The 27,993-nt window shown below is 36.2% G+C and overlaps 2 protein-coding genes across 3 annotated transcripts; one reads left to right on the forward strand and one right to left on the reverse strand.

Annotated features, from left to right (window-relative positions):
- Window positions 1-21: 21 nt before the first annotated feature.
- Window positions 22-21,831, reverse strand: arel1 (apoptosis resistant E3 ubiquitin protein ligase 1). Of its 2 annotated transcripts, none has more exons than XM_073869750.1 (22): window positions 21,714-21,831; window positions 20,135-20,381; window positions 18,606-18,774; window positions 18,086-18,306; window positions 17,734-17,805; window positions 15,043-15,269; window positions 14,695-14,932; window positions 14,014-14,183; window positions 13,181-13,361; window positions 10,441-10,685; window positions 10,284-10,361; window positions 10,018-10,159; window positions 9,822-9,943; window positions 9,609-9,687; window positions 9,394-9,500; window positions 6,681-6,860; window positions 5,880-6,005; window positions 4,759-4,888; window positions 4,611-4,669; window positions 2,711-2,800; window positions 1,428-1,603; window positions 22-1,316 (listed from the first exon to the last, which is right to left on the reverse strand). In XM_073869750.1, exons 2-22 carry the CDS (start codon window positions 20,280-20,282, stop codon window positions 1,214-1,216), a joined length of 3,063 nt encoding a protein of 1,020 aa, XP_073725851.1. In that variant the 5' UTR covers window positions 20,283-20,381; window positions 21,714-21,831; the 3' UTR covers window positions 22-1,213. The 2 variants fall into 2 exon arrangements, with proteins under 2 accessions (XP_073725851.1, XP_073725852.1); XM_073869751.1 differs by having other exon boundaries at window positions 20,135-20,376; window positions 21,714-21,827.
- fcf1 (FCF1 rRNA-processing protein) lies at window positions 21,748-27,969 on the forward strand. Its single transcript, XM_055172085.2, has 8 exons — window positions 21,748-21,894; window positions 21,996-22,060; window positions 23,333-23,404; window positions 25,117-25,265; window positions 25,857-25,929; window positions 26,175-26,262; window positions 26,343-26,437; window positions 27,777-27,969. The coding sequence occupies exons 1-8, from the start codon at window positions 21,892-21,894 to the stop codon at window positions 27,823-27,825; spliced, it is 594 nt and encodes a 197-aa protein (XP_055028060.2). The 5' UTR covers window positions 21,748-21,891; the 3' UTR covers window positions 27,826-27,969.
- The last annotated feature ends 24 nt before the right edge of the window (window positions 27,970-27,993 follow it).

Here is a 27,993-nt window from a genome sequence, read left to right on the forward strand (position 1 = left end):
TGTATTAATAACACAAAGCAATGAGCTTTTCTGTTCATTTATTTTTATTTTTTGTGGCATAAATAACTCATAAATTAGCCATTTGCACACAAATGTTCAGTCTGAAACCTCAAAGGCTAACTTTATGGAAAAGAAAAATTAAAAGATTTCAATTCAAACTCATTTACAGTATGTTACATTATATACATAAAAAGAGAAAGAAAAAGCAACACAAAACAAGAGCACAGTGTCACTTTAGGGTAGTCGATGCTTCAGCATTACATATTGTCCCTGCAAACAGTTTGTATTGGTCACAAAATTACACTCCAAATTTAAATGCGACCTCTCACAGTATTGCTATAGGCTTTGAAGAAAACTTCTTACCAAATGTTTACCTTTATCTTTATTCACTCATCTTTCATTCTGTACTACCATCAACTTTACGCTAAACATTTTAGGAGATCATCAAAAAAGTTTAATGTAGCTTAAACCAAACCAAATACCTAAACACAACAATATTTATATATAAAACAAGCAAAATCATGTGTTATCTGTTTTCTAGTTGAAATGCTGCATAGATGTAGCAAAATAGCAGTAGTACATAAAAGATGAAGGAGTACCAGAGTAGCGATAGGTTCTTGATAAATACACGATTTAAAATATTGTGTTTTTTTTTAATGAACCTTACTACAGATTTTTTAGATATGTTTTTACAAATGTTCAAATTTGTGGCTCAATGAGAAGATAACAGGCCATAAATCATCCTGCATAAGTCATACGTGATTCTGAAATGCCGTCCCTAAAACAATATCAACATCTCTGAGAAAAACATCTGTAAGTGATAATGTCTTTAAAGTCCCTCAAATAAAGAGTTGCAGGAAATGATGTATTTGAGGTATAAAGAAAACCTTGAAATAAAAATAAATATTCTGTTATATACACAACCTTCCCTGATCAGTTAAGGCCAAAGGTTTCACGTCGTTCACATTTCAGAGTCATTAACATTTTACAGACTAATATGTTTCATAAAAAATCCAACCATTTATGTCAAATGCAAAACAAGCATCTTGTTAGGCCATGTATAGAAAGAAAGGCAATTGAAATTAAAAACAAATAAGACTTTTCTTCATTTTTTTAGAGCACATACATTATGTACACAACTCTTGAATCCTTCCAGAGGCATTTTGTGATCAAAGTCCTCATTTTAAAGATGAGATAAAGTGTGGTCAGATGTTCAGAGCATCCCGAATCCTTCGCTTCCCTCGCTTATAGCCAACTTCAGCAGCTTGTGAAGCTCCTCGTAGGAGTCGTATGTTGGGAGGCACAGCTGGTTAAAACTGAGCAGGAGAGGAGATGAATTTAAACATTAATGCATTTGGCATGACTCTTTTTATCCATTGCATGTTTATCATCATGCATGTTCGCTGGGAATGTTGTGGATTGTTTACCAGGTATGCGCAGTAGGCAGAGTACTGTGTGTTGGTGCTGCTATGATCTGGAAGGATGGGCAAAGTGTGTTGAATCCACCGGGTGGCAGCTGTGAGGATCCAGTAGTGAACTGCAACAAACGTGCCAACTCTTCTTGTGTGAAGGACGACACAACTGCCCAAAACCACTTCATCACCTAAACAACATTAGAGGACTTATTTTAACACTTGTTTACAAGGTTCCTGCACTACTCAGATAATATACGCGATTTCTATAAATTCTTAATTTTTTGACATGCCCGATATATCTGAACAAGATATAATTTTGTGCAAAAGTGTGCATTTGGACCCCAAAGATATACAAAACAAATTCTGCTTAAATCGGTTATAATAGCGTTGCATAACGATTAATCGCAAATAATCTATAGCAGAATAAAAGTTTTTATCATATATATGTGTGTGAACTGTGTATAATAATTATGTATAGATAAGTGCACACACATGCATGTATTTATTTAAGAAATGTTTACATGTGCATATACATTTGTATATTTATGTATAATTTATATTATATATAAATACTTAATATATCATTTTTTTCTTAAAATTATACATGCATGTGTGCATAATTATATATTATACATAATTATTATACACAGTTTACACACATATATGATGTAAAAAAAATGTATTCTGCTATAGATTAATCGCGATTAATCGTTATGCATCCCTAGTTCATAAACATTTGAACAGAATTTAATATAACGTATTATATTGACAGAAATTCCTTTTGATGATGTTTCATACATTTTAAAGTTTTACGTTTCTTGTGTTCTTCAAAACAGATTGATTATATGATATATGTGAACCTGGACCACAAAACCAGTCATACCTTTTATTGAAATTGAGAATTATACATCATTTAAAAAGTTGTATAAGTATATTTGAATATCTGGTATCTGAGGGTGGGAAAAAAAATCAAAATATTGAGAAAATCGCCTTTAAAGTGGTCCAATAGAAGTCCTTAGCAACACATATTACTAATGATACATATACTTTTATATATTAATAGTAGAAAATGTCTTTATGAAACATGATCTTAATATCCTAATGATTTTTGGCATTTTAACAAATAATTTTGACACATACAATGTATTGTTGGTTATTGCTACAAATATACCCGTGCGTTTTGTGGTCCAGGGTCACATATAGGCAGCATGAACTTTATCATCTTCATAAGTGTTTGTCCGTAAGGTGTTTCACTCATTTGCTTTCAAAACAAATAAGATGGTTTTTAAGCTCACTTTTTCTCTGAAATGCCACGACCCTCCAACGATGACAGCATGAGCTTTAAAGTCCTGCACATTAATGTCTCCTGTACCACACATCAACAACTAAAAACACAAGAGAAGAGTCAAAAGAAGTCGAGTTAAACATAATTTTTATATGTGGAATGTGTTAAAAACATGCAAAACTATAAAAATAATTTTGTTAGTAATTGAAATTACGATCATCATCATCATCCCCTTTATGATATTGGATAGTGGATTTCGAAAACCTTTCGTTCTATGTGAATGCGTTTACATGCACAGTTACTCTGATTACACATCTTGAACTGCTAACGTGATAAAGTTTAAAAGCGTAACAGTTTTCTTTTATCAGCAAAAGGTCATAAATGGCCAAAACAAAATGGATTTCTGCCCATTACCCCATTTTGGCATGGCATGTAAACGTCTTAACCGGTTTCGGCTAGATGGGTTACAGCTATGGCCTAAATCTCACAGGAAATTGGGTTTAGGGTTAGGTTTGGGGGTAGGATTAGGATAAAATAAGTGCTCATGCGGCAATAATTCACAATATTTTGCCTGTTGCTGTATCCCTTTTAGCCACAACCACCGTAACTGGCTTTTTCGCAGTTTTGTTTATGTGCGCATGTTTCTGCATGTAAAAGATAAACGTCACTAACTTAAGAAAGTGTAAAGTAACGCATTCAGTTGACTGAGAAATTGCTAAATTAAAAGTTGGTGTTACTTTACAGGTTTTGCAGACATGAGAAGAGATAAAACAGTAACCTATACTGAAGCTTTTAACCAATTTCCATGAATGACAAGACGGACTATAATACGGTGACATCACTGTCTACGAGAAACCTCACAAATCTCCAAATCCCATATAAAGGCAGTTTTTTGCATTGCCGGTTTAATTTGCATTTAAACACATAATTTTTGCAGATTTTTTGATAGATATCTGCTTATTTTGTGCATGTTCAAGAATTTAAAGCTTTTATTGTCATATGAACAGTGTCCTGCACAATGAAAATCTTACTTTGCTTTCCACACCAATGCCGTTACAAATAAAACATAAAAACAAAAGTAACTAAATAGGAAGAACATATCATTTACAAGTAAACATGCAAAAAAGCTAATTTTTAAGGAGCTGTATGCAGGTTTTTGACTGTACTGAATAAAAAAATAAAAAAATGCTACGTTCACGTTTTTTACTTCTCTAAAAACAATGCTGTAGCTAGTCATCCTCTTTATAAAAAATATGACTTGTGGTTTGTTTTTGTTTTGTTCTGTGTGACCATGCCCACTGCCAATTTACTCAAAACTGTATTTCGACACCCCGGTTGCCAGTTATCATGGTTGCTTAAGTGAGGCCATAATTGCAACCTCCGGTGGATGCAACCTCCGAAATGAGATTGAGTAAAAACATCCACACGAGCTGGTTTGTAATTTGCAGACAAAAAACATAGCAAAAGTAAAAATATGCAGGTAAACTTATGCTTTTCATCGTCAGTTTTGCACCTATATGTGTCTGGGGGGCAGAGAATAAACTGTCTCCAATATTTTGATTTTAGACTGTGGTACCACGTTTAGTCAATGTTACACACAGCTCCTTTAATAGTACAATAAGTTATGTAGTATCTGTGCAAATCACATTTGTGAAACAATACTTCAGGGTGGGATGAATGTATATAATAAGTATATGGTGAGAAGTGCATTTAAGGAAGTTAAGCTGTCTTCATACAAAAAAATATAATGATTTATATTTATATTGTTGCACTCGCTATTGCAGTATTCGTGGAAAAGACAGGGGGCGACTCGAATAATCGGGTCCAAAACCAACACAAAGTAGAGGACAGAAGTCGTCATTCAGTGTAGCTAAATATATCAATTTGTGAGTATGCTGGTTGTTTCTTACCTCCAGTTCATTCTCATCAAATATAGCCAGAAGGTTTTCAGGTACAAGTTCATTCAGACCTAAACAAAAGAATGAATTTAGTTAAAAACATTGTCCTTTTATCGATGAAAACCAGCTGAAAAGTTTTGGTTTGGTTATGATTTCTTACCCTTGAGGAAGTGCTCTACTTCATCTCGTACTTGACTTGCTAGTCTGTACTGGGCCAGCAGGTTCAAGTAGTGAATTTTATTCTCATTGGTCACAGCAATCTGAGCACCACCAGATATCAACTCAACCACCTGTAATGTTATGACACTCTTTTACTGTCAGTGTAAATAAATAAAACAAACAGCACAAAAAAAACCTTGACCAAAGGTTGAGTTTGGCTGTTTGCTTAACTAGTCCTGTTGGTACAATAGATATCATAACTACACCATCTGGTTACAAAAAGAATAAAGCATCAGTAAGTCTAGTAAAAGCAGTTTATGCAACTAAAAAAAAAGAAAAGAAAAAGAAAGTACACCCTCTTTAAATATTAAGGTTTTACATGTCAGAAAAAATATCTGCAATCTTTCGGTCACGTAAATTAATAATGACATGGTGTAATACATCATAAGTTGATGTTCATCCAAACTTGTATTTACCTTATTTTCAGACCTGCTAAGAAGATTTTTTATGATGTCCTGATATGTAGTGTATCATTCTGCACATAACTGTAAGTAAATTCATTTCACATTTTCCACTTTTCATAAAATCGTTTGGACATAAATGTGTGTTGTCAGTGTGTGAACTTTGAACAAATCCACCCTCTCCTTCTTTATTAATCCCCATTAAACCAAAGCAGTCTCATTAGACATGCCGTTTTGATTCTCTTGTTAATGTGACATCACACTGATAAAGCCCCGCCCATGGCCACTGACTGACTGGTTTGTTAGCACGTTAGCACTAATGCAGCTAAATATACTTTTGTCTCAAACTGTATTCACAGGAATCAGATCTATTTTAACAGAAAGCGCTCACTGTCTGTTGGTAAGGGAGTGAGGAGCTGCCGCTCATTTGCATTTCAGGGTAAACACCTGAAAATAGCGTGTTTCTGCTCCTACCCAAATAGGGGCATTTTGGACATGCTATATCAAATGATCTGTGGGGTATTTTGAGCTGAAACTTCACAGACACATTCTGGGCACACCTGAGACTTATAATACATTTTGTTAAAATGGGGATAATATTGGCCCTTTAAATAAGTTTATATTAATCATAATTTATTTTTTTGGAATATCTGTTCCCTACCTTTTCTAGCTGCCCTGACTTGCTGTATTTCTCCTCGGCAAAGACCAAGTCCATTTCACTGACATCATTGTTCAGGATAAAGCAGACCTTTGTTTTGTAAAATTCTTCATCGTCTGTTTCAAAGTACTGCAAAAACAAGAAAAGAAAATTATTTATGTCAGATTCACATTATTGAACTCTTTCCCCGCCATTGACGAATTAAGAGAAAACACTTCCCCGGCAATGACAACTTTTTACAGCTACCCATATTTCCGCTATTATCCACTAGGTGCCGCTCTTACCGAACTCCAAAAACACTGAAACATCCACTGATCCAAAAGCAGTAAATACTCTGTGCATGTTTTGATAATCGTTCTAAATCTCTAACCAAAAGTTCTTTACAAAAATGCAATTATTTCAGCTTTTTGTTCAAAATTGGCTCTTTTTGAAGAAACCTACCCATATTTGAGAGGTGATAAAAAGAAAACAGATTTTGTTTGTTTGTTTGAAAGCAGAGGGTCTGTTCTTTCATTTGATATATTGTATGTTTATATATTTAAACAAGAAATTTTTCTGTAAGGCATTCAACTTTTATGAAAATCATAAAAAATGCTGGTGCTGGCTGGCAACCTTTTTTATAAAAAACACTGGCGGGGAAAGAGTTAACACAGCTCTGGAGAGAAGAAAATAGAAAGCATTCACAAAAGTTTTAATTTCTGCACATAAACAAATAGAGAAAGACAAAATACTGGTATGTATAAATAAATAAGGCATGAATGAGTGTGTTAAAATGTACATTTATTTTCATTAGCATTTGTTCACCTTGTAGTTCATCCGCAAACCAATAATCTGAGCCAGGAAGGATCGGGTGAACCGGGCTCGTACTAACTGGTTGTAGGCTCCGCCTAAAGCTGATTCATATAAACACTTTCCCACCACTCGACCTGCAAACTCATACATCTTCACTCTCAGATGAGGGGGACGCTCAGCGTTTGGATGGACCTGCTCGAAAAACACAGAAGAGCATAACACCATCATCCTATGCCCAACAGAAAGTTCAACGCCCATTACTGCAGTTTAGTATTGTTTGGATTATTAAGATTTTTTGACAATTTTTGCTTTCACACATTGTCTTTACTGGTGAATTGCAGTTAAGAGATTATGTGTGAACAGAATTTTTTTTTTAATAATGGCATATCGGCCCTGACAATTTACCAGTAAGAGACGTTGTAAGATTAGCAGTAATTTACTGGTACGATGCTATGTGTGAACAGATAATAGGATTACCGATTTAAGTACGGGGGACGTCAAAACGCGTTGACAGCCTCGGGCCAAAGTCAAATACAATTAAAGTGCTACAACGTTCAAATGTTTTACCAGACTTGTTTAAAACAGTTTACTATCTATTTGCCAAATTGCCAAAGTTCTTTGCACAGTAAAGCCATATGTTTAAACTAGTGATAGGCCGATATATCGGGCCGATATTTGCGAGTTTTATGTGTATTGGCATCGGCTGATACAGGGCTGCCGTGTTCGCCAATTTTTTTCGACATTAGTTATAGACAGAGTGCTGGAAGCCGCAATCGATTGCAGGTCATGTGACTAAAAACAACCAACCTTTCCATGACAACACCGAAAGCTCGGCCTAACAGCTGATCATGGCTGGACAAAGCGGGTTTTTATTTCTCATCTCTATGAGGCAATTTCCCGGACAGGAATTAAACTAGTCCTAGACTAAAATAAATTTAAGAACTGTCCAAATCTCTTTTTAACATATCTTAAAATACATCAGTGCCCTGTGCTTTGCCTCAAAATAGACACAAGTAATGTTTTAGTAAGGCATGTTTGTTAAAACTAGTTATATTAGTTTTTACTATTTGTTAAATATAGTTTTTTTTTAAGTTCAGTAAATGTTACTTTTTTAAAATTGAGACTTGTAACATTTGGCATCATCATTGTGTCATTTTTATGATGTAAATTGAATGAGGAAAAGCAGTATCGGCTCCTAATATCGGCTCAAGACAATCGGCAGCCTGTATCGGTCATCGGCTAAGGCTGATCAAAAAAAAAAAAAAAAAAAAAAAAAAAAAAACGGTATCGCCACCGAAAAATCCATATTGGTGGATCACTAGTTTAAACATTACTGTCAAATGTTATAGACGTAGGCTACGTCTCTTCCCTACAGTTCACTAAGAAGTCATCAAATACAACGTTGTTTGGTCAAGATCAACCGTGCATGACTGTAAGCGTTTGCCACAGGAGCAGAAACAACAAAAATACGAATAACGGATATAATGTCATAACCCATCATTGTGTACAACGAGAGTTTTCAAAAGATTAATCGTGATTAATCGCATACAAAATAAAAGTTTGTGTTTGCATAATATATTTGTTTGTGCATCGTGTGTGACTATTATGTTTATTTAAATACACAAATGTATAAATGTAAGAAAAAAATGTCATTTATGTATATATATTTTTTTACATTTATATATAATATAAAATATATAAAAATCTAAATATATACATACACACACACACACGCACGCGCACGCACACACACACACACACACACACACACACACACACACACACACACGTTAATGTTACTTAAATACATACATACCTGCATGTGTGTGTGTGTGTGTGTGTGTGTGTGTGTGTATTTATATATACAAAATAATTACACACAGTGCACACAAATATATTATGCAAAAAACAACTTTTAGTTTGTATGCGATTAATCGTGATTAATCGCGGTGGTTTGGAGGAAACTTTTGCTCTTTTACAGAGCTTACCGATAATTTAGTGCTGATTTGTAAATATTATCTTACTGGCACATTTTTGTATTTACTGGTAAAGCCATTCTGGTTAATTTATAGTTATTTACAAAAATTACAGTGTGAAAATGGTACTTATTGTCAAATATAATAATACCAAAAAATAAACACATTTTTTATACTGAAAAAAATGATTTAAGAAAAAAATCTTATTTTTACTGAAAACAAAACAAAATACTATCAAAATATTCTTAAATTAAGATGGTTTTTCTTGATGAGCAAAACGACCCAAGAAAATAAGTCTAGATTTTAGACCAAAAATATCAAATTTAAGTGATTTTGTGCATAAAACAAGGGAAAAAATCTGCCAATGGGGTTGAACATTTTTCTTAAACACTACATTCAAGAAAAATTTGCTTACCCCATTGGCAGATTTTTTGCTTGTTTTATGCACGTTTTATAATTTTGGTCTAAAAACTAGACTTATTTTTTCGGGTCGTTTGCTCATTAAGAAAAAACATCTTAATTTAAGAATTTTTAGATATTTTTACTAAAAACAAGACAAAAATACTTTTGCAGTGTACTTAATATTCTTATTAATGTGCTAATTGTTTTTGGGTCTTTAAGATGTAGTTCAAGTTAAATCTAGATGCTTTCATGTCTAAATTGAGTCTCATGCAACCAAACTTCACTTTTTAACATTACACATGAGGAAAATGTATGCAAGATGTTTTGTAATGTGGTGTTTGACTTACCAAACCCTGGTTGTTGTCACTAAAGCGTTCAAAGAGCTGGTTATTTGTGTCAAACAAAGCTTTACAGATGAGCTCAAACCACTCGCGCCTTGGCCCTCCCCAGTCCAAAGCTAAATAAACACATCAAACAAATCACTCTTTATGAGCCAAGAATATCTCTGAAATTATAACTAATTTTAATAATTAGTAAAATTAACAATATCAGTCTGTGAACGAAGCCTCTTCATCCTGGAAAACAACTTCAAAGTTCTTACTCCAGTCAGACACTGAAAAGTTTCTTGTGGCTTTTAAAGACTGAAAAAAAAAGTGTCAGTTTATGTTAACCATTTGTTTGACTATACTGCAGTATAACTTAAATATATTTCAAAGATGTGGGGCTTATTTACAAAAACAAATACATAACATTTTACAATATTCGACAGTCTCACCGACTCGAGGAGGGAGTGACGGCTGACTTTTAGGCAGGTTTTCGTGCGAGGTCGTTTGGAGTGAAGGTGTCTCAGCTCTCGATGAAAGAAGTTCACCTTGTCCTGAAAAGTCTCTGATCCTCCTAACAGTACAACAAATATTAAACCTCAAACACGGCGACACATGAACATACGATGAGTTGACAGCAGTACTGACCGATGTTTTTGTGGAGAAAACGGATGAAGGTGGCAGCCATGATATTCCTGTCTTTACAACTGAGCTCTACTGGAGGCTGAATCCCATCATCCACTACAAGTGTCAAGTACCTGTGAACAGGGTCCGGCCCATGGTATGTGAACTGTCAAGGCCAGAAGAAAGAAATAATTTAGTACATTTTGATCAAAGATTACAAATACAATATCATCATCATGGAATACATTTATTTTTGGGTGTACTATCCTTTTAAAGCCCCATTGTCTAACCTTTGTTCCAGGACACACGCGAAAAGTAAAAAGGCGCCAGGGAATAATTTTCAGGTAAAACTCCTTCACAGAGAATTGCTGAAACGTATAAATGAAAAAGTGTGTCAATATCCAAATATTAACAAACACAATCACTAATGCAACCCAAATAATTTACCTTTGGTGATATATAGCAGTAAACTTTTTTTGGTTTCTTGATCTTTTCCGACTGACCCTCTACTGTGGAGTCATGTTCCTCTTCATCGTCACCCATAGATGGCCGTCTCTGCAGGGCCAAATGAGAAGATGCCGGAAACTGCAAGGGACAACTACTGTAGTTGCCCATGTTATAGAGGTAGGCCTCGAAGTAGATGCTGATACCTGGTGTAGACACGTTTTTCTCCACGCAGTTCTTCTCATTTTCTGTTTAAATGGATAATTTTATTAATATAATATAAAATAAAGATGAAATTTGCTGTCATACAGGTCTGCATGTTATCACTCGAATATATGGGGAACTGTATAATTGTTGGTACATATGGTTAAATGTTTTATTATTTTAAATATTTGATACTCTTTGTTTTGAACCACAAGATGTTACAGGTCATAACAATAATATTTTGTAATTTTTTTTAACTATGTATTAAATAGCTAAAAAAACATGATTTCCTGTTGTCTCCGTTACTGTCAAACTCCATCACTCCGTTACTGACACACACCGTTACTGGCACACACCGTAACTTGCACAGTCCATTACTGGCACACTCCATTACTGGCACACCGTTACTGTCCTACTCCGTCACTCAGTTACTGACACACACCGTTTCTGGCACACTCTGTTACTGTCAAACTCTGTCACTCCGTTACTGACACACCTCGTTACTGGCACACACCGTTACTGTCAAACTCCGTCACTCCGTTACTGACACACACCATTACTGGCACACCTCGTTACTGGCACACCCTGTAACTTGCACACACCGTAACTGGCACACACCGTTACTGACAAACTCCATCACTCCGTTACTGACACACATCGTTACTGGCACACACCTTAACTGGCACACACCGTTACTGGCAAACTCCATCACTCCGTTACTGACACACACCGTTACTGGCACCCCTCATAACTGGCACACAGCGTTACTGCCACACACCTTTACTGGCACACACAGTTACTGTCAAACTTCATCACTCCGTTACTGACACACACCGTTACTGTCAAACTCCATCACTCCGTTACTGTCACACCCCGTTACTGTCACACCCCGTTACTGTCACACCCCGTTACTGTCACACCCCGTTACTGTCACACCCCGTTACTGGCACACCCCGTTACTGGCACACCCCGTTACTGGCACACCCCGTTACTGGCACACCCCGTTACTGGCACACACCGTTACTGGCACACACCGTTACTGGCACACACCGTTACTGGCACACACCGTTACTGGCACACACCGTTACTGGCACACAGCGTTACTGGCACACACCGTTACTGGCAAACTCCATTACTGGCACACACAGTTACTGTCAAACTTCATCACTCCGTTACTGGCACACACCGTTACTGGCACACTCCATTACTGGCACACACAGTTACTGTCAAACTTCATCACTCCGTTACTGACACACACCGTTACTGGCACAAACCGTTACTGTCAAACTCCATCACTCCGTTACTGACACACACTGTTACTGGCACACCTCGTTACTGGCACACACCGTTACTGGCACACACCGTTACTGGCACACACCATTACTGGCAAACTCCATTACTGGCACACACAGTTACTGTCAAACTTCATCACTCCGTTACTGGCACACACCGTTACTGGCACACTCTGTTACTGGCACACACCGTTACTGTCAAACTCCGTCACTCCATTACTTACACACACAGTTACTGGCACACCTCGTTACTGGCACAACTCGTTACTGGCACACCTCGTTACTGGCACACATCGTTAATGGCGCACACACCGTTAATGGCGCACACACCGTTCATATACAGGAAAGGATTCATATGTGTAGCCTTCACGTTTAAAATCACCCATAAACCCATAAGCACACCTTTCCACTGATGTGATGACATAATGTCGCCTAGCCTATGAAGGAAGTGACTTGTAAAAAACATTGAGAAACAGCTACAATCCATGTAAGACACGCTCCCGTTACCGTCACACAGTCCCGTTACCGTCACACAGTCCCGTGACTGTCACACTCCATTACTAAAAACACTCCGTTACCGACACACTCCGTCACTCTGTTACTGACATACTCCGTTACTGTCAAACTCTGTAACTCTGTATCGATGTAAGACACACACCATTACTGTCACACGCTCCTGTTACTATCAATCATACACAGAGTCAAACTCATACTCTCTCTCACACACAGATACATGACTGCCCTACTGAAAAATCCAGCTAAATCCAGCATAAGCTGGTAGCTGGTTTAAGGTGGTTTACGCTGGTCCTCCCAGCCTGACAAAGCTGGTCATGCTGGTGGGCCAGCTGGTATTCCAGCATGACCAGCTAAGTCCAGCTAGACCAGCTTCAAAATGTGACCAAAACACACCTAGACCAGCTTGCTACACCAGCAAAACCAGCTTCCTACACCAGCAAAACCAGCTAAAACCAAGCTGGGGACCAGCTAAAACCAGCTCACCAGCTTATGCTGGTCTTAGCTGGATTTTTCAGTAGGGTGTCAACACTGTTACTCTACTCTGGTAACAGAGTTTGACAGTAACAGAGTTGACAATGACTAATTCGGACAGGAAATCATGATTTTCAGCTATATAAAACATTTCATATCAATGTGAAATCAATGATTCAAATCGAACTTTGATGCTCCTCATCTTATTATTAGCTGATGAGACTTCACAGATGCCCTCGACAACAGCAATACTAACTTACCACTGAGTACAATGATGTCAAACTCCCCATTGTTAAGTGGCTGGTCCTTATATGTGATACACGCTCTAAAGCAGCCTTTCTTTTTGAAAGTTAACTTCATCAGAACCTGACATTGTTGTTTATTTAATGACACAGATGTGGTGTAGTAATCCTCTGAGCTCTCCTCTTCTACTGTACCCAGCTGCAGAAACAGAAAGTAAGAGCCGATTTAGATTCTGATGCGCGTTTACTGTGTTGTTTACAGTAATTTAGTCACGTTGGGTTTGAAGTTTTGATTCTTATTCACCATACGCATTGTCATTTATGTGTATCATCTCTAGCACCCAGAACCTTTTGTGGCTCGAACATGTTCGCTGCTATTTTTACACATTAAGGTTTTCAAAACGATTCCCCACATCTAACGATGTAATCCAATCATAGCAGTGGGCGTTTACGTCGAGGTCTTCAATGCAGCCCGGCAATCAAAACCAGGGCACCAGTTGGGTATATCCCACTAGCAGACCAAGCATTTTAATTTTGTAACACCTACCGATTGTTTAAGAGGAAATCATAACCGTTAAGTTGTTTTTCGATTAACTACCAAAAATAAACAACTTGATTCAATTAGGAGGTAAACATTACCGTTTATGTGTGATTTGAATTTGTGACCTGGGGACAGAAATGTGCTCCTGTATGGTTCAGTGGTAAAGCATTGCATTACAGGTCATAAGTTCGAACCCAGGGATCAACTTTCTAAGACTATCCAGCGAATATGCAAATGAACCATAGAACTGAAAATCGACTAGTAAGATGCCAGCTTTATCCGAGTTATAAACTCTGAGTAGTGTCTTTACCGAGTGGACGTGCACACTGTAATTGACTTCATCCACGAGTGAGACGGTGTTACTGGTGGGGTTGCCGTATTCATCACGTGGCTCTATTTGCAGCGTATGTTGTTGGCCGTAGGTCAGCACCAGTGTGGAAAAATGATACGCTATCTTTGTTTTAGATGGCACCACCGTACCTGCAAGAAAGATGCAATTTATAAGATGTGAACATACTTATACATATTTTTTTTAATAAATTTTGACACACTTCGAAACTTTTGTATATGTTCACTACCGTTTAAACGTTTAGAAAGACTGATATCTAATTTTTGCCACTAGAGATCACAAAACAATAAAAAAAATTGGGATTTTTTTCATGTAATCTTTATTTTTAAATAGTTTAATGCAAAAATCTTACATATTGTACCTTAAAGGGTTAGTTCGGTCAAAAATAAAAATTACCCCACTTTTTTTATACGCCGCAAATTTACACAATTCTCTAAAGTGCCGGTTATTGATGCAATTTCATGTGAACTGTACTCGAAAGGGAACATATCTGCTTACGAAAAAAATACATCAGGCAACTTTCTGTGTTCATACAGTTCAGAATAATAATGCACGGTTTACAGTTAAGATCTCTTTAATTACTATACAATTTTAATACATGATGTCACACCACCTGAAACGACCTAAAATGCAGCATTTTACCCGGTTGAAAGATCTTGTAGTAAGGACTGTAGGCCACGTTCAAGCCTCCAAGCTTGACAGCGATCTCATAGCGCCCAGCCTTACGCACAGTGAAGGCCACTTTAACTACATTGGACTCTGGCTCCTGGAGAACCTCCTGCGTTACAGGGACTTCTAAAGCCAGCTCAATATGAGTGATGTTTACTCTCAATCCCACAGGTCTGTGTGCTGGAAACGGCTGGCCATTTTTGTAAAAAAGCTTTAAAAAGAGATTTTAAAATCAATAAACTAACTGTAAGTATTGGTATTAAGCTAAACGATTAAATAACTAGTCAGAATAAATCACGTTGATTAGAGAAGCTTGGTCACCTGTACTCGGAAACTCATGGTTTGACCCACTTCCTGTGGTTCCTTCCAATCCCAGGTGACCTTGCATGAGCGTGGGTCCAGATAGTTACCCCGCACATAGTCATAGATACTACGGTCCCCATGTCGGGCAGGATCGTCATTCTGTAAGAAGCTGACCACACGAGCAGCAAGCTCACACAGGAACTTAATAGTGAAGACGAATGCGATGATGGAAACAGTAATTCCACCTAAAAAGTGGAAAAATTTGAACTTTTATTATTTCAGACAATCCAACAGCAAAAAGCTTTCCTAATGGTGCGTTCACACCAAATGCGAATGAAGCGTTAAGCGTGAGTGATTTACACACGATAGACATCTGGTGACGTGAATGACGCTTCGTGAATTGAGTGTTTCTGGTGTTTGAGCCGCAATTCGCACAAATCACACAAGTTGAAAAATGTGAACTTTGGTGTTAACCAATCAGGAGCATGCTCTAGTAGTCACGCTTTTACGATGTAGTGAGCGAAGGCAGAAATACAAAACGATAATTGAGGAAAAAAATGATTGACGCTGTATGTGGACACCCAGCTGGAGCTGTACGACACATCTTCGTAAGAAAGTGAATGAGGAGGTTGGACAATCTGTGAAGTTGTAAAAAATGACTTGAGCTATATATGTATGTATGTATGTATGTATGTATGTATGTATGTATGTATGTATTGAGACTACAAGCTAGCGAAACCCTGCAAGTTAAGCTTATTCGTGTCTGAATTTTTGAATTTCAAAATTTCACTCACGTTTGACTAACAATTTCAGTTGCGTTTAATACAAATTTCACTCGCGTTTGACGAGCAATTTCACTCGCGTTTGTCGAGCAAATCCACTCGCGTTTGACGCGCAATTTCACTCGCGTTTGACGAGCAATTTCACTCGCGTTTGATGAGCAATTTCACTCGCGTTTGACGAGCAAATCCACTCGCGTTTGACGCGCAATTTCACTCGCGTTTGACGAGCAATTCCAATCGCGTTTGACGCGCAATTTCAATCGCGTTTGACGCGCAATTTCACTCGCGTTTGACGAGCAATTCCAATCGCGTTTGACGCGCAATTCCAATCGCGTTTGACGCGCAATTCCAATCGCGTTTGACGCGCAATTTCACTTGCGTTTGACGAGGAATTTCACTCGCGTTTGACGAGGAATTTCACCCGCGTTTGATGCGCAATTTTACTCGCGTTTGACGAGGAATTTCACTCGCGTTTGACGAGGAATTTCACCCGCGTTTGACGAGCAATTTCACCCGCGTTAGACGAGCAATTTCACCCGCGTTAGACGAGCAATTTCACCCGCGTTAGACCCGCAATTCCACTCGCGTTTGACGCGCAATTTCACTTGCGTTTGACGAGCAATTGCACTCCCGTTTGACGCGCAATTCCACTCGCGTTTGAAGCGCAACTCCACTCGCGTTTGACGCGCAACTCCACTCGCGTTAGACCCGCAATTCCACTCGCGTTTGACGCGCAACTGCACTCGCGTTTGACGCGCAATTCCAATCGCGTTTGACGCGCAATTCCAATCGCCGTTGACCCGCAATTTCACTCGCGTTTGACGAGCAATTCCAATCGCGTTTGACGCGCAATTCCAATCGCGTTTGACGCGCAATTTCACTTGCGTTTGACGAGGAATTTTACTCGCGTTTGACGAGGAATTTCACTCGCGTTAGACGAGCAATTTCACCCGCGTTAGACCCGCAATTCCACTCGCGTTTGACGCGCAATTTCACTCGCGTTTGACGAGCAATTGCACTCCCGTTTGACGCGCAATTCCACTCGCGTTTGACGCGCAATTCCACTCGCGTTTGAAGCGCAACTCCACTCGCGTTTGACGAGCAATTCCAATCGCGTTTGACGCGCAATTCCAATCGCGTTTGACGCGCAATTTCACTTGCGTTTGACGAGGAATTTTACTCGCGTTTGACGAGGAATTTCACTCGCGTTTGACGAGGAATTTTACTCGCGTTTGACGAGGAATTTCACTCGCGTTTGACGAGGAATTTCACCCGCGTTTGACGAGCAATTTCACCCGCGTTAGACGAGCAATTTCACCCGCGTTAGACCCGCAATTCCACTCGCGTTTGACGCGCAATTTCACTCGCGTTTGACGCGCAATTGCACTCCCGTTTGACGCGCAATTCCACTCGCGTTTGACGCGCAATTCCACTCGCGTTTGAAGCGCAACTCCACTCGCGTTTGACGCGCAACTCCACTCGCGTTTAACGCACAATTCCACACGCATTTCATGGGATTTTTACTCGTGTTTGACGCGATTTTTACTCGTGTTTGACGCAATTTTTACGAGTCAATTGCAAACATTTTGAATTTCACAAGTCAATCGCAAACATTTTGAATTTCACAAGTCAATCGCAAACATTTTGGGTTAACTCAAAATGTTTGCGATTGAATTGTGAAATTTGCATCAAACCTTCCAAAACTTTAGCACTTCATGCACGAACCCCTAAAATTACCAAAATTAAAAATGTGATTACAAAACTAACTACTTACATGTTTCCGTTGTTGTGCTAACATGCTATTTTTCCAAAACAAAGACATACAAAGACCAGGGCCTGGTCATCATATGGTATTTGTTGCATAGAAAAGAAAACATGAATAAAACACTGGAAACAGATTCAAAACTTCAAAACGTGATGAACTCACCAATCACGTAAAACATGAGGTCCCTTATCAGAAAGCACAGAGCGATGGTACAGCCAAATATCAGAGCTCCCGCTGAAAAGTAAACATGGATACCCTGTTTTTATTATTCTTGTGCTACACAGATGCTACTATTCAGTTGACTTGCAGATTTATTGCTTAGATCCCTGTCTGTAACTTGCCAAATCCATAAATCTGCCTATTAATCATTGCCTGAGTTTTTTTTTTAAATACATTACACAAGTTTTATTGAGAAGGCTATTGTGCCAACATACCATTAAAGTGTTAAATCTACAATGCATGAACCAGTTTCCTTTCAGTCAAGGTGAATGAAATCTATTAGTATGACACTTACCAAAAGACCACTTCTCATTCAGTCGCCTTTCAGCAAGGCTGTGCACCAGTTGAATTTCGTAGTCCTGATCTCTGCTTTCCTTGGATGCCTTTAGGACTCTAACACCTGTAGACAGTTTGATGTAATCTTCGTAGTAATATCCCCAAGCTGCCAGAGAGAGCTGAAGCTGGCTGTCAAACTGCGCTAGATCATCCAGGTTACTGCAGCCGAGGGTCTTCAGACTGCAAGATATAAAGAAGAGGTGCTGGTTTATAATAGGACAGGATGAATTTTGGTTAGAATCCCATAGCCCTATTACAAACACACTTGAATATTACCTACAAATCAAATGTACTTTCAACATTGTCTCCTAAAGGACAAAATACTTGGCTCTGCCTTAGATTTCAAAACACGTCTCTACAATAGTTTGGAATGTAGCAACATTCATTCCTTTCCCTTTCCAATTTGATATAAATCACATTGTTTATTTTATTATTTTACTAACAGTGTTTAAATGGTAATAATGCATTTGTGAACTCACGTGTGATAGTAGTGCTCCAAGCTCTGGGAACAAAGCCACTCTTGAAAGGCAAAATCTTTAAGCAGCTGCACATGTGCCTCAGTGATCTCCCTCCAGCGACGCTCCTCCTTTACCACCTCCTCTAGTCGAGACAGCACCGTCAAACTCAGCTCCTCCAGAGTCTGAACATCTGTACACATATAGTAGGAACAGGAACACTGACATTTAAACAAATACAAATCAAACTGTATAAGCTAAAGCAAGCAAATACATATCGCCTTGAGAGCTTCAATGTGCGGTCCACCACTCCTTGTCAAAAGTTTCTCAACTTTTTTTGGAAGTGCATTGTACATTACGGCTGTCACAATTATTAAATAATCATCTCATCGCAATTGTTCAACCTCATCGCGATGATTTCAGATCACCGCAATGATTGCACATCTCTCTAAAAAACACAAGGGGGAGCTGCAGCGCCTGTATAAATGAGACAGTATCTGATGGCGCTCATAACTGCGATACATTACCAAGCCATTCAATACAGTGAAAAAACAGCATTTAAAGAAATGCTGCAAAACTTTGATAAACAGTATGAACTGCCAGGAAAAACATTAATTTATATTTTTGCAGCCCATTACAGACATTTGGTCCAGTACTACTATGACCTTAGCAGGATTGGCTACTATTTAAGGCCTGTTCTGGTTAAGTTACTTTGATTGCATTTTTATTTTGAGTTAATTTTAGACACTTTATTGTGTTTATTTCTAAAGAAGAATTTTCAGTTTTTTAAAGATATATTCATTAAATAATAACTTTTAAATATGTGTTATTATGTGTATTTATATTTAGTGCCATGTAAACCTTGCAAAATATTTATTTGAAATAATCACAACAAAGTGTGAAAATTAATTTATGAACAAACAAAAAATTATGAGAATTAAATACAGACAATTTATTGTCATAACCGTCAAAGCACTAAAACAGGCAATTAATCCTTATAATCATCACAATTTATTAGGCAATTAATCACCAGCCAAATTTCATAATCGTGACAACCCTATTGTACATCGATTAAAACATATTTGGAAATCATGCAGAAAGCAGGAGCACCACCGACTTCCATATTAGGAAAGAAAAATACTATGGAAGTCAATGGTGCTCCAAAACTGTTGCGCTCAAAATATCTTCCTTTGTGTTCAGCAGAATAAAGAAATTACTACATTAGGGTGAGAAAATTATGTCAAAATTTTCTTTTTTGGGTGAACTATCCCTTTAACTTCAAAAAATCCAATGCATTTACACTCCAATATTTTTCAAAAGTTAAATAGACTAGGCTATTAAAAAGTTATTAAAAAGAAATATTAGATGAGATATAGGCATTATTAGCATTATCAAATCTCAGTGTTGCTTTTGAAATGACTGGTAAGAATTGGTAAGACATTATATTGTATACTGAACAGTTTTCACTTCATTTTATGTACACAATAATACTCACGTTGCTACCAATGCTTTTTAAAAGAACTAAAAGTAAATGTTCATTGTGTAAAACCCACCTTCAAACAGATACTTGTATTCGGAAAGGCTGTGCCTCTGAAGCCATTCTTCAAGTTGACTTTCCTTGCCTTTCTTCCAGCGCAGCTCCCAGAAGAAAACCCACAAGACTGAACAGAAGATGAAGGTCAGCAAAAAGCGGCTGTCCATCAGATCATCTTCAGTCTCCAGCTCAGACCTCTGTGATTTTAGGGTCTGTTTCAATCAGTCTTATCTGATCCTGATGATTCTCCCATGTTTTATTCTGTACTGGGGGAGACAGATGAGATGCATACAATTCAATTTTGTACATTTTTTTTTTTTTAAAGGGATAGTTCACCCAAAAAATACACAAAGGAAGATATTTTGAGGAACGTCTGTAACCACACCAATTAGAAGCCCCATTGACATCCATACTAAGATAAAGGAAATTAGGGATGTATAATGATTAATCTTGATTAATCTATAGCAGAATAACAGTTTTTGTTTACGTGTGTGTGAACCGTGTATAATAACTTTGTATACATAAATGCGCACACATGCGTGTGTATATTTAAGAAATGTTCACTAAGTATATACATTTGTATATTTATGTATAATTTATATGAATACTTAATATATAAATATTTATTTTTTCTTAAAATTATACATGCATGTGTGCATATTTATATATACATAATTATAATACACAGTTTACACACACATATATGATATATAAACAAAAAAAGTTTTATTCTGCTATAGATTAATCGCGATTAATCGTTATGCATCCCTAAAAGGAATACAATGGAAGTCAATGGGGCTTCTGATCGGTTCCTCAAAATATCTTATTTTGTGTTCATCAGAACTAAAAAATATTATACAGGTTTGTAACAAAATGAGGGTGAGTAAATGATGACAGAATTTTCATTTTTGGGTGTTCTAACCCTTTAAGCATTGAAAAGCTACAAAAGTGCAGAAATGTGGATGCTATTGCTAAAGTCCAGATCAGATCCAGATATGGATTTATGAGACTAACAAGGATTTCAATAATTTAAATACATAATAATTGACGACTAGATGACTAAATTACATGTTTTGTTTTTTTTAATAAACCTGACTCAACCATTTTGCATTTGCCAATGTTACCACATCTGCAGGCATAGAAAAATGAACACCTGCCTACATCTGATCTGACTAGACTAACGTTACATTCAAAGCTGCAAGGATAAAGTTGACAGACATCTATAATTAAATACTACAACAATGCTATAATGTCCACCTGGACTCGTTTTAACACAAATGACTGCTGCTGACAATGCAGACTTTGACATTACATATTAGTATTTGTCTGATGCACACAAATATGCAAATCAGATGCGCGTCGTGACAATGCTTTAGTTATGTAGTGCCAGATCAAGCAACAATTCAAAGCTACGTGTGTTTTGAAATGAATTAATAAAAAAACATAATGTAAATAATAAGAATATTCACAAAATAACAAATACAGATACACAACCAACAAACAGCACTGCCATACAATGCGGTCTAAAGAACTGAATACACCTGAACGACAAACTACATCCTTCATGTATACAAATCAACAGCGATATCATCTCTTACCTTGCTTATATTTACTAAATAACCGAAAAGACCGCAAGACCTCATCCAGCGACGGACGCAGGAAATGACGCAACATATGTAAAACAGGAACGTGTCGTAGGATGATGACGTATGCGAAGTTGTCGCAGAGTGAGAAAACACACGAGGGTTGCGAAAATTGCAAACATATTCGCTCGAAATGGTAAAATACTGAATTAATATGAATTATATTCAATCGCTGTTTACAAAACATCTGACTACGATTTTTGTTTTGTTGTCTCTGTGTATTTTTGTGTGAATTAGGGGAAACAAAAGAAGCAAAAATATGCAGCCACGAAAAGACTGATAAGTCTGAAAGACCAGAGAATGTAAGTATCGTAGTTTTTCTAACTTAACTGTTTATTTGTATAATCAGCAATAAATTACACTGTTTTAAAAATATATTGTGTTATGACATGTAAGAATTAAAATAGTCCACAAAACAGCCGTTTACAGGTTGTCTCAAGAAATTGGGTCATAAATATTTTGAATAATTTAGTAGTAATTTGAAACGTTTGTATTTGTACAAGTATATGTGGCATTATTGTACAATATATTGAAAGTGTCGTGTTTTCAGTTATAAAGACATTAGATGGAAAGCTTATACATTATTGACAAGGCCCTCAGACAGTAAACGTTATATTTAATATGCAAATTGAAAAGAGTAAACATTTTGACTTTTTTATTTTAATGAATGTTGATCAAAAGAAAATAATGTGAATGTCTTGTAAACAAAACATTAGAGAAGGACAAAGGGAGATGTGGATACATTGAAATTCCATAAATCTATCCAATTTTTTATGTTCCAGTCCTTGATTCTGATTGGTAGCTGTATTTTATTTCTGATAAAAACACATATCTGACTGCTGCACCCTGTGTGTATCCCTACATAGCACCCTTAGCAATGTAAACATATGTAAAACATTCGGTTACTGTTCACAGTTGATAATGAAAGTTGTGTTGATACTTATTTTTTGCTTAAAAGGTGTAGTGTACATTTTAGGAGGATCTATTGACAGAAATGCAATATAATATAGATAACTATGTTTTCAGTGGTTATATTTTAATTGGGATAGTTCATCCAAAAATGAAAATTCTGTCATCATTTTCTCACTTTCGTGTTGTTACAAACCTGTATAATAATTTTTTTTTTTTTTGATGAACACGGAAGAAGTATTATTTTTCCTTCTATGGAAGTGAATGGGGCTCAAACATTTTTCAAAATATCTTCATTCGTGTTCATTACATGTTTCTCACAAGAGAAAATGATGACAGAATTTTGATTTTTTTGGGTGAACTATCCCTTTAAATGTGGACTCAAGACTTCAATAAAAAACAAGCTAAAACAATCAGTTTTCATTTATGTGCATTATGAAAGATCCACTGATAAATGGTTAATATTTTTTTCAGATAGTATGACTGTAGGTTACTAACTCTAAATGAGTACTTTATGTTCTGTTTTGTAGCAAATATAGTGATGACATGAAGGTTTATTTGTAAACTGAAGAAAAACACTTGTGAATAGTGCATTTGTTGCTGTAATTTTTGAATGACCTGACTGAAAAAGAAACGTTTCTGTTTTTCTGCATCAATTATTCTAGAAAGGAAAAGGACCGGGCAAAAAAGCAAGTGAAGAAAAAAGAAGATCCCTCGGCCATTAAAGAGCAGGAAGTGTAAGTAACAAACTTAAAACTCATTCACACAGCACTGTGGTCCTAGAAATGTTTGTAAAATTGACAGAGAGGCTTCTCTGTGAACACAAAAACGTCCACGTAAATGTTCTGGGATCGCTTCCGTAAAGAAGACCTAGAAACATTGCCGTAACATTTACAGAAAACATCCTGTGTGAACAAGATGCAGAAACAATGCCGTAATGTGCGTGCTGTAGTAAAAACGTGCATGTCATTGCAACAAGAAGTTATAGTTCAGTTCTTTCAAACAGGAATTTAAAGGCAGATCAAAATTCATGACGAGAAATGTCGGCAAGCTGGACTGAAGCAGAGATCAGGGAGCTCATCACTATTCGCGCTGAAGCTGAGATCATTCACCTGCATGACAAAACAGCACATCACACGCTCCTTATAATCTTGTCATAAACAAAAACGCATGTGCCAGGTTTTTCGAGAGCGAAATCACGGATAATAAGCTAACTTTAAACACTTTGGAAAAACTACCAAGTGTCGGACTTTAAATACGTCACGTGTCTTTACGGGATCTTTACGCTATGTGTGTGAATGCATGCACAGATTACGGAAAATCATTGGCAGTATGAATGAACTAAAAAATCAAATGATCCCGGACAAATCCCAGATGCATTTTCCGTAATCTCTGTGTGAAAGGGCTATATGGGTGATTCTCACGAAAACTTGGTTTTAAAAATGTCAAGCATGAAAATGTAAAAATTGCTTAAATTTACTTTTTTTCCCACCAGACATTGAAAAACAAAGTCTGGAGTAAATGGGAACATTAATTTAAAAACTTTTACTTATCATTTAACACTTTTTGTAACATAATTTAAAAAATTAGTCCTAAAAAATCTCATTACCGCAACAGTCAGAAAACATCAACACTGACATATTTTCAAAATGACATGACAAACCTGAAAGAACATAATTTGGAGATTCTGCACGTGCATTTAAAATCAAAGTATTATGCTTCTATTAATTAAATTAACATTTAATAATCATCTGTTGCGGTAATGATAATAAAAATGTTGTGTAAGCATTCTGACAAGACAATATTTCAAATTAACTGTAAAAAAATGATCTTACCTGGTAGCCATCTTGAAGTAACTGGTCCATGTGCTTGGTCACTCAAAATCAAACTTTATTAAAATTCTGTATGTGTGCTTAAACTGTTCTCAAAAAGAGTTGCGGAGGATGAGAACATCAGGCATGGACACATAATTTTCCTAATTTTTCTTCATTATTATTATACATGAATATTCAGTAAATATTTTTTCTGTCATCTAAAGTAGTCTAGCAAAACATCCTTTTTTTTTTTTTCTTAATATTTTTGTGTTAATTTGATTAAATTACAACATAACGCATGTTCAAACACAGCCGGACACATTGCGGTAATGAGAATTTCAGCAGAAAATGAGATAAAATTTACAATTATAAATTCTTATGTTGAAATCACACATTGTGCAAGGTAGAACACAGTATTGTGTTAATTCTGACGCTTTTTAATGTTACTATATTACACATTTTAAAGCTAAAATCATTAGTGCCGTGGTGTTTCAATGGTTTCGTGAGAATCACCCATATACACTTTGTGCAAGTCGCTTTTGACGAAAGTGTCTGCCAAATACATGATTATAAGTACCCTTGACATCTGTGTTTGGACATTATATGCCAAATTTTTTATTTAATCTCTCTTTCAGAGCCAAGTATCCATCATGTCTGTTCTTCCAGTACAATACTCAGCTTGGACCTCCATATTATATCCTTGTTGATACCAACTTTATCAACTTTTCAATTAAGGCCAAATTAGATATTGTTCAGTCAATGATGGACTGCCTTTATGCTAAATGTAAGTACTTTTGCTTTTTCTATGTTTTTTATATCATGACAAATATTTAGATATTTAATTCCAATGCATCAACATTTAACAGAAGCTAGAAATTGAATTTTAAACATTTTACTTTATATAATTACACTTTATTTCCATTATTATTGCATGAAGTGTTGAGAAGAAAATAAAGAAGCTAGACAGTATTCAGGACAGTTTAAAACACGCACACTCCAAATGCCTTTGACTAAATGTCTCTGTCTCAGAAAATGTATATACCATTTTAGTCGACTATCTTAAAACGTGTTGCATGCAGACAATCATTTTTGCAGTAAGTAGTGTTTATATGAAAGATCTGAAGCACACAATGTTGAAAGATGCTCCAGATAAATAGAAAATGATGCATACATGGGTTAATGATCTAAAGCTTTTATGATCTGACCATTAGCCAGGTGTTTAGTTATGTATTCAAAGATTAATGATACCCATCCCTAATGTCAGGTGGTGTGCAAAGAGTAAACATATGATAAGATGGTGGATGATATAAGAAACTCGGATTTACATGCGACTGAAATGTCACTTTGTCTATAATCACATGATTGATTTGTTTAGGTGTTCCTTGCATTACGGACTGTGTGATGGCTGAGCTTGAGAAACTAGGGATGAAGTATCGAGTGGCATTACGGTAATGGCATGCACAGATCAAATGACACCAGTATCTCATGCTAAAAATATAGGGAGGGACATGCGTAATGTTTGGACTGTATATTGCTACTGTAAATAGATGCCATTGATCTAAATTTAGGTTAATCCTTTATATAAGTACAATGGTTGATTTATATAATGCTTTTATTTGACCTGCCGTTGTAAACTACATACCATACACAACACACATAGTTTCCTGTGTGGTCATTTGAACTTTCTTTTTAGGATAGCCAAAGATCCCCGCTTTGAACGCTTGCCTTGCTCACACAAAGGAACATATGCTGACGACTGCTTAGTCCAGAGAGTAACACAGGTGTGAGAGTTTACTCTTTAGTTATTGACTTAATCGGTTGCTTTACATTTTGACTAAATAATTTCTTGCTTCTCCTCTAGCACAAGTGTTACATCGTGGCCACAGTTGACAGAGACCTGAAAAGGAGGATTCGAAAGATCCCAGGAGTCCCAATAATGTACATTTCCAATCACAAGTAAGATAAGATAATTGAACCTTTACTAAGACTCATCTTAAACATTACTGAACCAACATTACTGTCTAACTGTTGCAATCTACCATTATGTAAATTGTAACACTTTATAATAAGGTTCCAATCATTGATAATAGTTAAAGCTGCAACATGCAAATTTGCATCCTATCTCTATCGCCATCTCTGTTTAAAAAATAAAATTGCAGGTTGCTTTATGAACAACTCTTTACGTGGATTGAAGTAAAAATGATGTATTGTGTGAAAACGACAGCTCAAATGTGACTCTGGACCACAAAACCAGTGATAAGTCTCACGGGTATATTTGTAACCAAAAATCATTAGGATATTGATCATGTTTCATGAAGATATTTTGTATATGTCCTACCGTAAATGTATCAGAAATGCATTTATAGTTATTAATATGTGTTGCTAAGGACTTCATTTGGACAACTTTAAAGGACATTTTTTTCAATATTTTGATTTTTTTTTTTTTTGCACCCTCAGATTCCAGATTTTCAAGTAGTTGTATCTCGGCCAAATATTACAAACTATACATCAATGGAAAGCTTATTTATTATTAACCTTTAATAATTGACTGCACTTTTAAAGCTAAAATTGACCCTTAGGACTGGTTTTGTTATAAATTATAAAATTATAAATCATTATCAATGATTTTTATTACGTGAATTAACATTGAGCAATATTTTTTACAGAATTGAAAATCTTAATATAATACCATACTAGTACAGTTGTTTGTTGTTTATTCATGTTAGTTCATTGTGCCTACCCTTATGCTAACAGTTGCAAATGTATTAAGTCAATTGAAATTAATGTCATTATTATATAATTATATATTATATTTAATATAGATTAAAACAAATATTGTTAAAGCATTGTTCATTGTTAGTTCATAATAACCAAGCTGACATTAAGTAACTGAATTTGTACGTTTTTTTGAGGAAAGAAAACATCACTTTCTGTTACAGTCTTTCTAATATCTGTATCTACCTAAAACTTTGACTATACATAAGTATTAAAGTCATTAAGTTAATCATATGCATTGCAATATAAATGTTTGCAATATTTGGATATAGCGTTTACACAGAAATTACAACCTGAGCTAATTGAGACAAACGAAAAGTCATATATTTGAAAAGGTGCACTTTGTTTGCAAGATTTTTTTTGCGACTCAAATGGGCACAATTTGTTAAATTTTAACACACCAATGTATTTTTATCTTGTTACACTAAATAGATGCATTTTGTCTGATCATAAATGTGAGGCTAAATCCATTTTTCAAAACAAAAACATTCATTTAAGATTTTTGTTTTTTATTCCACAGGTATAACATTGAGAGAATGCCGGATGATTATGGTGCACCAAGGTTGTAGTACAATGAATATGCGGTTTTGGTTAGTTTAATATTTTTATTGTATTGATTTTGGATACTTATAGGACATTTACCCCCTGTATAAAATTTTGCCCATGAAACACATTTGTTAAGTATTCCATAATAAAGACTTTGATATGGCAAAGTATGTCTAATGTTTTGAGATATA

Source organism: Misgurnus anguillicaudatus, chromosome 7, assembly GCF_027580225.2.
Source record: "Misgurnus anguillicaudatus chromosome 7, ASM2758022v2, whole genome shotgun sequence".
Lineage (NCBI taxonomy): Eukaryota > Metazoa > Chordata > Actinopteri > Cypriniformes > Cobitidae > Misgurnus > Misgurnus anguillicaudatus.